This window comes from Raphanus sativus, chromosome 4, assembly GCF_000801105.2.
Source record: "Raphanus sativus cultivar WK10039 chromosome 4, ASM80110v3, whole genome shotgun sequence".
NCBI lineage: Eukaryota > Viridiplantae > Streptophyta > Magnoliopsida > Brassicales > Brassicaceae > Raphanus > Raphanus sativus.
Genome location: NC_079514.1, coordinates 778,205 through 791,726, shown reverse-complemented (window position 1 = coordinate 791,726; position 13,522 = coordinate 778,205). Strand labels below are relative to the sequence as shown.

At 31.7% G+C, this 13,522-nt stretch overlaps 2 protein-coding genes across 2 annotated transcripts; both read right to left on the bottom strand.

The window, feature by feature from the left end:
• Nucleotides 1–10: 10 nt before the first annotated feature.
• Nucleotides 11–570, bottom strand: LOC108849910 (G-box-binding factor 1-like). Its single transcript, XM_057009723.1, has 3 exons — nt 345–570; nt 217–265; nt 11–134 (listed from the first exon to the last, which is right to left on the bottom strand). Exons 1-3 carry the CDS (start codon nt 441–443, stop codon nt 55–57), a joined length of 228 nt encoding a protein of 75 aa, XP_056865703.1. The 5' UTR covers nt 444–570; the 3' UTR covers nt 11–54.
• A 6,796-nt stretch (nt 571–7,366) lies between these two features.
• On the bottom strand, nt 7,367–10,932 carry LOC108840759 (homeobox-leucine zipper protein ATHB-40). Its single transcript, XM_057008689.1, has 3 exons — nt 10,769–10,932; nt 10,080–10,405; nt 7,367–7,738 (listed from the first exon to the last, which is right to left on the bottom strand). Exons 1-3 carry the CDS (start codon nt 10,851–10,853, stop codon nt 7,496–7,498), a joined length of 654 nt encoding a protein of 217 aa, XP_056864669.1. The 5' UTR covers nt 10,854–10,932; the 3' UTR covers nt 7,367–7,495.
• Nucleotides 10,933–13,522: the final 2,590 nt, after the last annotated feature.

The window sequence follows — 13,522 nt, the reverse complement described above, 5'->3', positions numbered from 1 at the left end:
GTCTTACCTTCACAGCTACACCAGCTTGGAAAGACCATAAGTCCATTCCTGTATTCAGATTAGTTCCTGGAGGGCAGTGACTTCATGGGCACCGAACCTTGGATTCTCACCAGTAGTGTTACTCTTAGAACTTGCTGTTAAAGGAAACTATACCAAGTCAACAAACAAAATACGAGCAAAGATTATACTATGAGCTGGTGGCGACGAAGTGCTTACCATCCGCCAGCATTTGTCCAAAACTCAGCTTTCTAGCTGAACCTTGTTCCTACATTAACATGAAACTCAATTATACATCACATCATGCACCAAAGTTAACAGAGAACACGTCAAACTCAAAACAGTACCTGGTGGTTGTTAGCATTCTCATCAGATGAACCCGCTGTGACACTTTCATCACTTCGCAACATAAAAAAAAGCATAATTACATCAGAAAGCTTCTTCATGATCAAATTGTAAGAAGAAAACGCATTTGAATAAAGCTCCTTGACACTTTCTTTTCAAGTCCCGCTTTGACTTCTTGCCTAAGGGCTTGATCTTTCCCGCTCTCCTTGTTGGTCAGACCAGAAGCTGGAGGCTACTACAAACAAAAGGGTGTCAAGCAAGTTATTTATTCTATCATGTATTTATTCTAAGTAACAGAACAAAAAAAAAAACAGAAGAAGAGCAAATTCAAAACAGAGACATATACTTACTATAAACAGAGCAAAGGTACAACCTTTTTGATTCAAAACAAAATCTCCAGCCCCTAAAATTACATGAATTATACTTGTACACAACTTCTAATTAAAGAACTTATTATTCAATCGAAATTGAAACTAACACACAATAACAATCTGTGTTTATAATTCAGCTAGGATATATTTTCCAAATTATAGAGTGAGTGATGTGGTGGAAGTCCAGCTAGGATATTACCTAAATTATTCAAAGCTTTTTTGTTAATAAGAATAAAAATCGTTAACCTTTTATCATTCCAAGTTTTTAATTAAAGTTCTTAGAGGTGTTAGTCAGATAAGGAACTTTTTAACCAACATCTCTGTAGGGTTAACCAGAGGGTGGATAAAAATCGAACTGAACCAAATCGATCCAAACCAAAAGACTCATTAATGTTTACTCATTAATTGTCAAATGACAGCAAAACGATTCATAATTTTTCACCAAAAGTAAGGTTTATTCTATCAGAGCTATTTTTTCATTTAAAATTCAGTAAAGTCTTGACCATTTAGATTTAAAAAACAAAGGTTTATCAACATTTCTCATGTGCATATCTATGCCATCAAGTACTCTTCTCCATCTTTTTGTAACCACCGTCAATGTAATCTGACAATCATTGATCGCTAGCTCCTAAGAGACTCAGAGCTGGTAAGAGCTTTGCAGTTAGCTTTTCCAACGAGAGCCTGAAACATGTTGAAGTGGAATTTACAAACGTTGGTTCATCTGCAATTGAGGCATCCTTGGTGAGGGAACCGATCAAACATCCTTCCATGTAGGCGTTACATGCCTTCAAGATGTGATGACCACATTTTCTAAAATGCTCCTTTATTAGTTCTTCAAAGCCTGCATTAAAGAGAAATGTTTACAATGTGATATGACTAAAGAAAGAAAGAGAAGCAGAACTAGCCCTTACCTTTGGTTGGTTCTTCATAAGATGCATCATGGTTTTACAATTTAGCAAAAATGCATCCTCGTTGTACTCAAGGGAGCGTTTCTCTCCTTCCATCGAGCCGACCAGTATATCATAGCCATATTAGGAGAGTGACTAGTTATGTTTCTTTTGTTTCCTTCTGAACCTAAAAAATACTCTGCACAAAAAGTGAATATTGGAAAAAATGACGCAATGTGTTGAATTTATAAGCAAGTAAGTAATCTCGTTCCTTTTGTGTGTTTTGGTCTTTCATGTTTCTTAATTGATCTCTTCTATTGTTTATGTTTTGATTCTTGTTGTAATAAAACACTCATTTGCAAATTTTACAGGTATGAAGAAACCACCGGTGTTGTTTATTTCTGGTGAGGCTACCAAATATGTAGTCGCCATGAGATACATCTGTGGATGTGGAAAGGGAATCCACATTCGTTTCTATGGGATCAAGCAATTTTTCATTCGCACCTTTCCATTTGCTACTAGTTTTAAATTGTAATGTAGTGATACTCGTGTTAAATGGCTTTAGCTGTTCAAGCTTTTGTTTACCTAAAGCGCGCAATGGATTTGCCTGCTAATGATGAAAATAATTAGTGATGCTACTACTAATCAATGTGATGTTGAAAATGAAGAAGTTCGATGTTGATGTGTGTTTCTTATCCTCGAGTCAGTGCATCTAGTTTAAGTTTCTTTTTTATAAAAAAAATCATGTGTGTTAAGTTTCTCTAGCTGGTGACTTTATTAGGAGATCCTTTATTAGTGCATGTGTGTTTAAATTTAGAACTTGTTGTTGTAGTGGCCTTATTAGTTTCTGTTTTTTTTGGTTAAGTTGTTGTAGTAGTTGGGGCTATGCGTGTTGTCTTGGTGTGTACTCTCTCTATTAATGTCAAAACTATGTTTGTGTGAAAAACTATGTTTGTGTTAAGATTAACTAGATTAGGACCCGCCCTAAAGGGCGGAAATTGATTTGTCAAATTTCAATTAATAATATATGGTATATATAATATGTGTATATAATATTATATATATTTTGTGTAACATTTATATATATATACATATTAGACATATATATATAATATTTTATTAAATATATATAGAATTTAATAGTGTTATAATTTGTGTTGTACTTGTTATTAGTTTGTATTTAATCTTCTTTCATTTTTAGTATAATAATTTGCCTTATCACACCTTTTACCTTTTAACTTATACACATAGTTATGCCCGTTTTCAAAAAAAAAAACTTATACACATAGTCTCGTAAAATGTAATATATAAAAAAACATATTTAAAAAATCTACTGACCATATGCCACCATTATTTGGTTGTTTGAACAAAAAAAAATCATGTTCTTGCATAACTGTGTATGTTGTGATATGATGTAGGTGAACAGTAAATATATGGAAGTAAAGTTAGTGATACGAACATGAGCCTATGTTAGTCTATGCCACAATTATTTGGTTTTTGGAAGATCAATGAGCATAAGCATACACGGTCTTTGTATGCTTACGTTGTAAATGAGTCGGATATTTTTTCTCTTATGTCTAGAATGATATGGAACTCGTTGATTTAAGAGTGGTTCAGTTTTAACTAATCTATGTTGGTTAAGATTTGGTTTAATTTAAGTTAGTAGGTTACATTGTATAGGAGGCATGATATATTCTAGTAACAACTATGAAAGAGTCCAAAATTTAAATGAGAACTTCAAATAGTAGATAATCCCTAAATTAATAGATTAGATGTTTAGAAAAAAGCCTATGTTTGTGTGTTCTTGTTACACTACCAAAAAAAAAAGAGAGAGGTGGATAGAATCACATAAATTGCAACTTATTTATAAATGATACAAATATGCATCATTTTAGCATCAATTATAATAACTGATATTATTATTAATTAATCTAGCATCAATTCAACAAAGTGATATGATTTTAATTGATTTGTATCATTTTAACAAAAGTGATATTATTATAGGGATTTAATTTGACTGAATAATTTATGTATTTATCTTTTACTTAACACCACTTATAGAAATAAGACATAAATTTACATCAACAAATACAAGGTTAGTAAAAGTTATATTAATAGCAAAAAAATATCTATGTAATTATATTTTTGTAAACATCAGTCTAATAAAAATGACTTTACTTTAATTTATGTTATGTTAATTTACATCAACAAGACTTCTGATACAGAAAATAACTGAAAACCGAACAGAACCGAATCAATTTTTTCGGTTCATTTCGGTAGAATTGTGGCCGAACCGAATAAACCGAAATCAAAAATACCCAAACCGAATAAACTGAACTATCCGAACCGCAGGGCTAAGTAAGTTGGTGGTTCTGGCATCAATTCTCTAATTCGTGTCTTATGCAAATGGCCAATCATCACGATCAAACGGTTAGTTGATTTTTATTTGTGAAAATAAGAAAAAGTCCTTCATGTCCGCCTAAATATCCATTCCAAGCGTTTAGTTGATTTTAAAAATAGTTATTATTTTTTCTGCACTTAAAAATAATAATTATTATTTCTATATAAATGAACTACAGCTAAATTGCTAGATTCAAGTTTCTAAACAATTGAAGTTGGGAGGAAACCGCCGCAAACTCTTATCCATCGAGATTTTAAAGAAGAAGAACAAAAGTTTTAACAACGTTTTTTCCTGTGCATCTCATTTCTTGGTACGTTTGATACCTCAAAAACTATAAACAATATATTTTACTAGAAATACAGTTTCTTACTTCTTCTAATGGACATCATCAAGAATACGGCCTTACTGGAAATCATATTGATAGAGTTTCTTGTTATTGATACTTGTTTCGTTTACAGGTTTCCGCTATATTATCATGTCAAGTTTGCGTTCCTCGTCTGGCTTCAACTCTTCTTTCTATCTCTTTGTAACATCATTTAATATGTTGAGAAGCTTTGTCAAACCGTTACTGATCGGTTCTGCTATTTTCAATTTGCTTACTCTTCCGGCAATAGGGAGCAAAATATATATATATATATAACAACCACCTTCGCCCTTTCCTAACATGACACCAAGCTAGACTGGATCGACTCGTGGATGGAATATATGATCAAATGGTACTTTTTTGCTTTCTTCAAAACTCAAACAATCTTGAGCTACTTTGCTAATGCCTTGTGAACGCACAACATTTACAGGTCAAGGTCATTAGCTCACACCAAGGAGATATACGTTTTGTGCGATCAATGGTTGTCAGAATCTTGGGATCAGGTTAGTTTTTCTAAACTCTAGTTTTCTATCACGAGTTAATACTTTGGAGGAAGAAAAAAAATGATTAGTCGGAAGAGAAATTAACGTACCTTGAGCTTGCGGTCAACTGCAGCAACTCTAACAGCAGCTTCTGTGCGATTTTCACAGAGAACCTTCTCGCAACAAATGGCAATCATGTGGGTTTGGGAAAGATCGAAAGGCACTTTTGGGCGAAAGGGTACAGGACCACGAGGTGGGCTCTCTAGGATACCAGTAAGGAGCCAATCCTTGGGGTTGTAGGGGATCATAAAGTCGAATGGGTACTCATCATGTGTTACTGTCATTCGAACTAGGCTATGCAGCAGGCAGCAAGTACAAATATGATGATGATTGATAATGATGTTGATGATTGGGTCTCTTCTCTTAGACACCCGAAAATCAAAACATGGCCCATTCATGGAGACATGTCGGTCCATCTGAACAAAGGCCCAATAACTTTTACAAGAGCATTCTAACATATTACCCAGAGTGGGACAAGTCAACTCACGATCCTATCCTAAAGCCATGGCCATTCAACTCCTCATATAACACCAATGTACAGCGATTGTAATGTGTCATGTAAATCTCAAATAACTTATTACAGTGGTAAAAAAAATAAGTGTTGAATGACCAAGAGTGTTTCCATTAATAAAGCAGCTCCATGTTTCCTAAGTGTGTTAGTTAATCTGTTCCTTCAATCATCCGTTAATAAAACAGCTCCATGTTTCCTAAGTGTGTTAATTAATCTGTTCCTTCATCATCTTCAGAAGCAGCAGCAGCATTCTGTTCTAGATTAGCTACGGCCTCTGGTCCATGCAATCTTACCAACTCGTCCTGTATATTTATTCAATAACTTCATGTAAATAAAAGCCAAACTTAACAGAATCAAGTTTTGGATTAAAGAGTTGTTGTTGTTACCTGAATAGAGTTGTTCTCAGTCTTGAGCTTCTCACATTCGCCGGAGAGTCTCTGTAACTTCAAACGGATCATTATCTTAAACAAATATATAATCTTTCGTGGAGCATTAGCATTGCTAATAGATGATTATGTGAATGATCACCATATAAAAAAGGTGACAAACTTTCTTAATCTCATCGGAATGACGACTCAAGACAACATAATTCTACACGCTCGATACAGTGAATGTTTTGAAACTAGAAAGTAGATACGAGTACTTCAAACATACTGATTTAGGAAAGACCACTACACTACGTTTGTTTCACACTTCACTTTCTATTTTACCCAAATTACATCAAATTCTTCACCAAACATTTCTTCGTGTGTCCACGGTTTCTAAGATGTTCGGTCAATATTAAACAGATGCATTAATCAAATATCTTGCAAGGATATACTAAAAAGATGTATGTATCAAGAATCCTCAAATCCGGAATAGAGACATTTTGCTTTTCAGAATACATATGCGTTCATATTGAATGTCACCAACAACACATGGAAATATCAGTAGCCTACACTTAAATGGATACAATCAAACTAGATGGTTGTTCTATCTTGATACACTAATCGTTTAGTTTTTACGATTTTGATATGACTATTAAGGGGTTGACTGGTTTTCCCGCTACCACCCGCAAACGCAGCTTTTGCGGTTCATAGTGGTTGTTGGCGTTTCGAAACAATCACAGAAAACGCTACAAATCGCTTCAAACCGCTCCGAACCTCTTAAAATCAAAAGCTGGTTTCAGCTGGCGTTTGCGGTTGCGGGCGGTTGCGGGAAGGTAAATTTTTTTTCTTTAAAAACAGAATAAATAAAATAATACTAAAAATATCCAATAAAAATTTTCAATTGAAATAATAGAAATTGTAAAATGTATTCATATTATATTTCAATTTATATTATAAAAATTCAAAACTAAAATATTTTCTATAAATTTTTAAAATTGAATAATATGATTTTATAAATATAAATTTTATATTTATCATATTATTATGATTTTAATATTTTTATAATTACCTAAAATGTAAATATTTTTAAATTATTATTTAACAGATGTTGCGTTTGGTAGTTTACCAGTCATAAAAATCCCGCAAACACAACAATTTCTAACAGCTGTACCAGTCGTACAAATCTCTAGAAAACGCTTAAAACCGCAACTACCCGCACCCGCAAACTTCCGCAACCGCAACCGCTGCGGTTACACCAGTCAGGCCCTAAGACATTTTTACATTTAGTATGCGAGTAAGACCTCTGATGAAAATGGCTAGTATGTGCTAACCATATTATCGAACTCTACTCGTTAATTAGTTGTCAAGTGACAAATACAAATTTACTCATTATTTCACCGAAGTAGGAATATTCTATCTAAACTCCTGTTTTGAAAATTTTGACACACTCTTATCCATCGAAATAAAGAGTTTTAACAACGTTTCTCATGTGCATCAGTGCATGTCATCTAGTCCTTTGATCTTCTTGACGTACGAAAAGATATTAATTGATATATGTATAAAAAAGATAAGATTATGAATTTCTGAAAACCCATCGTCGTTATACTTATTTGTCATTAGAAATCCAGCAGTTACATAATCTATTAAGATTACTTAAAAATATTCTTCCCTAATTAATACAGTTAAAACATTACATTAAGCTAGTAATTTTATATGTATAGACTCGCCCATTCTACTCCGTCCATGTAGGTGTTTTCCGGCACCGGATAAAAGAGGTTATCGTAGTCATCACCGTCGTCTCCGACGTTATAATCTCCGAAAAACGCTGTTTCATTGGCTTCGACAGAAACTGAAGAAGAAATGGGACTGTTGCTCGAGCCTCTTTCTACTCTTTCTGCCAATCTTTGGATCTCCCTCTCTGCATCATAGAGTTGTTCCTTGAGCTGAAGGAGCTGAGGAAAACAATGCAATGTTAATTTAATCATTAAGCAACTAGCCACCGATACAGACGTTTGATTAAATTTTAAATTATTTTTTTGTGAGTGGGTCTCCTCTATGTCTTGAGTCCCATTGAGAAAGAGACAAGTGACTATTAGAAAGATTATAACATTGTACGGAACACGTAAAACTATTTTATGTTGTGTAATATGGTAGCAACACTACAAAAAAACTGTTGTTTAGCATCATTTATTTTATATTTTTGCATTATTTATAAATGATGTAAATAAAGTTTGTATCACTTAACTAAATGACTCTGAAAGTGGTGATGCAAATAATTTGTATCAGTTTATTAATAATTGATGCAAAAATAATAAATATTTGTATCATTTACTATAAATGATGTCAAAATGTATCAATTACACAGAAATGATATTAACATTTACATCAATTTATTTAAATGATGTTAGTATTTGTATCGGTTGAAATAACTGATTTCAATTATTTATATCATTTATTAATAACTGAAACAAATTAATATCATTTTAAAAAGTGATTTTAATAATTATCTAATTTTAAATAACAATTTAAAATATTCTTATGAAATTTAAATAATTTAATTAGATTTTCGTATCAAATAAATTTATTTATGAAAATAAATTAAACAAAATATTTTTCCATTTATAATTTGTTTGTACACACAGGTATGAGAAAGGAAAAAATAAAATAAAAGCTTTACAAAAAAAATCTCAGAAAAAATGAACAAAGAGAAGCTAAGTGAATTCTCCACATGAGTTCTTCAATCGACATTTTGTCATCTTCATCTCTTTTTCATCTTCGATCTCCATTAGTAGCATATAATCGTTTGAGTGATGTTAATAAGATTGGAGAATCCGTCATCACTAGACTAGAACTAGTTTCCTCTTTCAATGATTCATGCCTTTGGTACTCAATGACAAATTACGTAATCATACGATCAAGTCTCTTGCTCCGGAGATATAAAATAAGATTGATAATCATTTCTTTAGTAAAATCTGAAACAATTACAAGGCAAGAAAAAATGAGTACAGCAAAGAAAGATCGTTAAGTCATAAACATAAGACTGTAAATCATAACTTCATTTAGAAAGAAAAAAAAACAGAAGAATGGGAAAGAAAAAATAAATAATACCTTCTCAGATTTCCAACCAAATTCGTGGTCATCATCATATATAAGAAAATAATGGTTCACTTCACGACTGGCTTCTATCTCTTGGCTCGTATAAAAGAAACAGATAGAACAATTAAACTGTTAAGAAAGTTCAAGCACTAGAGAAGAGAGGAACTGCTAAATAGGATCTAGGTTTTGATTAAAAAGAATATGTTTTTTTTAGATGAAACAGTTAAAACAAAATCCAATTAATTTGCAGCCATAAGAGAAAAATATTAAACCCACTAGATCTCAACTGCATCACGTTTTTTTATTATCTAGGTTCTTTATTTTTTTTTTGAAAAGAGCTTTTATTATCAAGGTTTTTTCAAGTTTTGTATCAGAAAAAGGTTTTAAGTGATGCAAATTTAAATAAAATAACATCATTTTAATTAAACTGATGTCAAAAGAAAATGCAGTGAGAATTTTTTTTGTTAGCGTCAGTTTCTTATTGATGTAAATATTATATCAATTTACTAAGTGATGTTAACAAAAAAATCATTACATCAATTATTTAATTGATATAAATAAATATAATCATATCGTTTAGGTTCAAGTGATACAAAAATCATATCACTTTGTTTAACTGATGCCAAATCAATTAATATAACATCATTTAATTTAACTGATGTTAGATTATTTATATTAGTATCATTTGTAAATAAGTAATTTAAAATAAAATCACTTAGTTTTGTGATTCAATTTAAGTGATTTAACTCAACTCTTTTTTTGTAGTGCAATATATTGTTAGATGTCGCTTTTTCTGCTTTCAACTCAAGTCTCTGCTGTCTTTCATTATTGTGTTCTTTAAAACAAACTTTTTTCGAATCTTGAGCTCATAAAATAAGTAACAAGGTAACAGAAAAAAAAAGAATGAAAATATTTGCTTAAAATTGCTGAAAAAATGTTGACAAATAATCCCTTCCGTATGATTAGATAAAGTTTTGAATGAAATTGTTTAGTATATCTACCATCATCACAATCGTTGATTTAGATATATAATGATGAAACCTAAAACCATTTCTGCCCTTATTAAAACTAATGGTAAGAAAAATAATTAACAGAGAAAGAAAATGATTAAGCAAATTTTCTTTAAAAAATACTTATGAATATAAGATTAAAGTTTACAAAATAAAATAAAATAAAATAAGCATTAGGAAACTATACCTCTGACTCAAGTCGGCACTTGTCGCCAAGGACGTTGTCATGTGAATTTTTGAGTTTGTTGTATTCTTCCTCGAGCCTTTTGTTCTTCCATCGTGCACGACGGTTCTGAAACCAAACGGCAACTTGACGAGGGTCAAGCCCTAGCTCTGCCGCAAGTCTATCTTTCCTCTCCGACTCAAGCTTGTGCTCATCGCCAAAACTCATCTCCAACATGTTCACTTGTTCATCGGTAAGCTTTCTCTTCCTAAAAAAGCAGTTGCTTACATCTCCAGTAGCCACGGCTCCTTTGCTCTTCTTCCTCCGTCGCTTCGGTGGCTTCACTGCTCCTACCGACCAAAATAGATAAAAGCAAATTAGTAATTCGCTAAAAAAAGAAACATGACAAATGCTTATCAAAAAGAAAAGAAATAAAGCTTTCGATTTTTCTTTACTTTTTAGTTTAATGTGTCGTGACTTTTTTTGGGGGAGACTAAAATAGATAGGCCACTTGAATTTTATAAAAACTTATTCCATAATATTTGGAGGGAGGGTTTCCAGACTCTAAAACAACAGAAAATATTGAAATTTTCGGATAAACTAGCTAACCAACTTTTAACACTAAAGTCCATTAAATTGGGGTTTCTAGAAATTCAAAACAAAGTTGCTCAAAAAAAAAAAAATTCAAAACAAAAAAAATGATTGAAGTTTACCTTGTTGAGGTAGTATCTGAGTGTAGACATCAGGGTACAACTGAGAGATAAAAGCCAAGTTTTGATCATCCATCGTGTGGTTCATGTTCTTGGATCACTCTCGTTCCTACGTAATTTGTCTCACTTTTTATGAAATGCGAGAAGCTGTGTTGGGGGAAGAGGAAGACCTACGATTTATAAGGAGTGTAGTGCAAAGAAATGAGTTTTTTTTAATGAAGTGTAATTTTCCTGATGTGGGGTTCTTGTATTTTAAATTTACGAAAATGCCAGTACCCATGATAACACACACCTAAGCCTCGTTCACTCGTTGTTAGTCTTGTGAGATACAATAATTCATTTAAATAATGTATTTGAATTTAAAGAGAGAATTTTTTTTTCTAAGTAATTTATATTGCTTTGGCTTGTAATTTAGACAGACATGACTTTATAATTTAAACAAATATGACTATATAATTTAAACAAACATGACTAACTTAAAACTCATATAAAAGTAGTATTTTGAGAGACCATAGTTATTAAAAACGATACGAAAAAATAAATGAATAATAATTGCTAGCTAGTTTTTGTCTTTTTATTTTATTTTTTTATATTAAAAACAGAATTCTTTGCTAAAATGAGAGTCACCGTGTGTGTGTATGTGTGTTTTTTTGTAAGCTATCACTGTGTGTGTGTTTGAAACTTACTTTTGTGTATATGCGTATTGGATAACATAAATTGCAAGCAATTCTTAGAAGATGCTCGATCGACTTTCACAATACATGCACACACATATGCAGGCATACACCATTGCATGGATAAGTCTTCAACAAACAAAGAGAAGAAAAAGGTCGAATTAAAGCTTAGGCACGTGAACTTAACCAAGTGAAAGTCATTTACTAAGATTATCTCCAACCCATCTCTATATCTATCTCTATATTTTTTTATAAAATAGAAAAACTCATTATAGAGGTGGATTTGTTCTAATATATGCCTCTATAATAAAGTTCTTCTATTTATAGGGAAAAATATAGAGAATTGTCATTTTTATCTCTAAATATAGAGAAAAAATAGAATTTCTCTATATTTTCTTCTAAAATAGAGGAACTCTATTATAGAAATATACATTGGAGTAAATCTATTTTATTTTAGAGGAAAATATAGATGTATACATTGGAGATGATCTAAAATCAAATGAGACGTACATGATGTGTAAATAATGTTCTCGAGCCTCTAGGAAACTTAATAAAAATTAGAGGGAACACCAGTAGTTAAGGGATTGGCTATGAGACTGTTCTGTCCAATTGATAGGCCATGCACTAGTATCAATGTCCTCCACGACCCAATCAGTCCCGGTCATTACTTCTAATTCGTGTTAAGGATCAATGGCTAAGAAATTTGTTATTATTTATTGGTAAAGATAGTCGGTGCCCCTCTTCTATTCGTTAGTAGACTAGGGATGGAAAATAAGCCATAATTGGTTTGTCTCATAGTTTATCATATAACAATTAAGATTTCAGCTGACAACATTTTACTCCACCGGATGAAAAAAAAGCGTAGTATATATGAGAACATGTATTGAAGCTACAATAACATAATAACAAAACGGCATAAATAGTCAGAGGATCGGCTATAAAATGAAATAAACTACACTTGCTAAAAATGAAACTTGTTATTTTATTTCATAACTGAAAAAGAGAAGAAAAAAGATAGACAGTGAGGAAAATAATTAGTTAGACTATTTGCTTAATTTGTTTAAACTCTAAAGCCAAAGAGGATATTCTTGGGGATCAAATTAATAGAAACTTTAAGTGGTTGGAGTGTATACTTATTGTCATTTTCCAACTCCTGCCAATCAAATCATTAATTAGTTTAAGTTAACTATATTAAAATGGGTTAAAGTCCATGTTCATGATGTGAAGTACTTGTATATGTAGACAAATGGCTACCTAAATTGGTGTAAAGATGTTTTTAATGCACGTATGCATGTCTTAATTAGGATAGTGCTTGCTTCCAACGTTTTATCATTTAAGCTTTATTAGATTGAAAAATAGAATTTCGAAGTTAAAACTTATTGAATAGTTGTCAACTATCATCTACTCAAGTCAATCGATTTTCCTTTTATGTTATTATCAGTTTGTAAGGACCATTTAGGATTTAGCTTTGTACATCTTGTTTTGTTCCCATAAAAGACATTTATGTATTTCTAACATAATATTTACTACGAAAAAATCAATATTTACTACTCAGTCAGATGCTTAACACAACATAAAACAAACTTTAATTAACATAATATTTACTACGCAAAAAAAAATCAAAAGTATAATACTAAAGCATGTGTAATCAAGAAAATGTCTGTAGCTAAGGTCTAAAATCAAATCGTCCAAACTTCATATATTGAAAAAAATACAACAAATGATGTTCAGTTAAAATAAATTACATGTTTTTAACTGCACTCTACACCATGAGGATATCTTGGCTGTAGATGGTGACTACTAGGCTCGGCTCGTAAGTTGAACTGAGGATTTTGTATACGTCATTGAGATTTTTTTTTGGTCGGCATCCAAAGAGAGAAAAGGGAGGACAAGAAGAAGATGAAGGAAGTCATGTGAAAGGAACGAAATGTGACGATTAAGAGTATCTTCAATGTAAAACTCTATTTTTTCCTTCAAAATAAAGTAAAAGTGAATATGAAGTAAAATTGGTTCAATCTTACTCCATTCTTTATTCCATAATGGAATCATGAACAAACAAAAAATAGATTATTCCATTTATGGA

What these genes read in the sequence shown, in the direction of transcription:
- LOC108849910 (XM_057009723.1), bottom strand. Translation starts at nt 443, where the DNA reads ATGAAGAAGCTTTCTGATGTAATTATGCTTTTTTTTATGTTGCGAAGT. An exon ending in AGAATGCTAACAACCACCAG is followed by an intron (nt 266 to 344) that starts GTACTGTTTTGA and finishes ATGTTAATGTAG; the next exon opens with GAACAAGGTTCAGCTAGAAA. An exon ending in TGGACAAATGCTGGCGGATG is followed by an intron (nt 135 to 216) that starts GTAAGCACTTCG and finishes TTCCTTTAACAG; the next exon opens with CAAGTTCTAAGAGTAACACT.
- LOC108840759 (XM_057008689.1), bottom strand. Translation starts at nt 10,853, where the DNA reads ATGAACCACACGATGGATGATCAAAACTTGGCTTTTATCTCTCAGTTG. An exon ending in TCAGATACTACCTCAACAAG is followed by an intron (nt 10,406 to 10,768) that starts GTAAACTTCAAT and finishes TTTGGTCGGTAG; the next exon opens with GAGCAGTGAAGCCACCGAAG. An exon ending in AGTGCCGACTTGAGTCAGAG is followed by an intron (nt 7,739 to 10,079) that starts GTATAGTTTCCT and finishes TGTTTTCCTCAG; the next exon opens with CTCCTTCAGCTCAAGGAACA.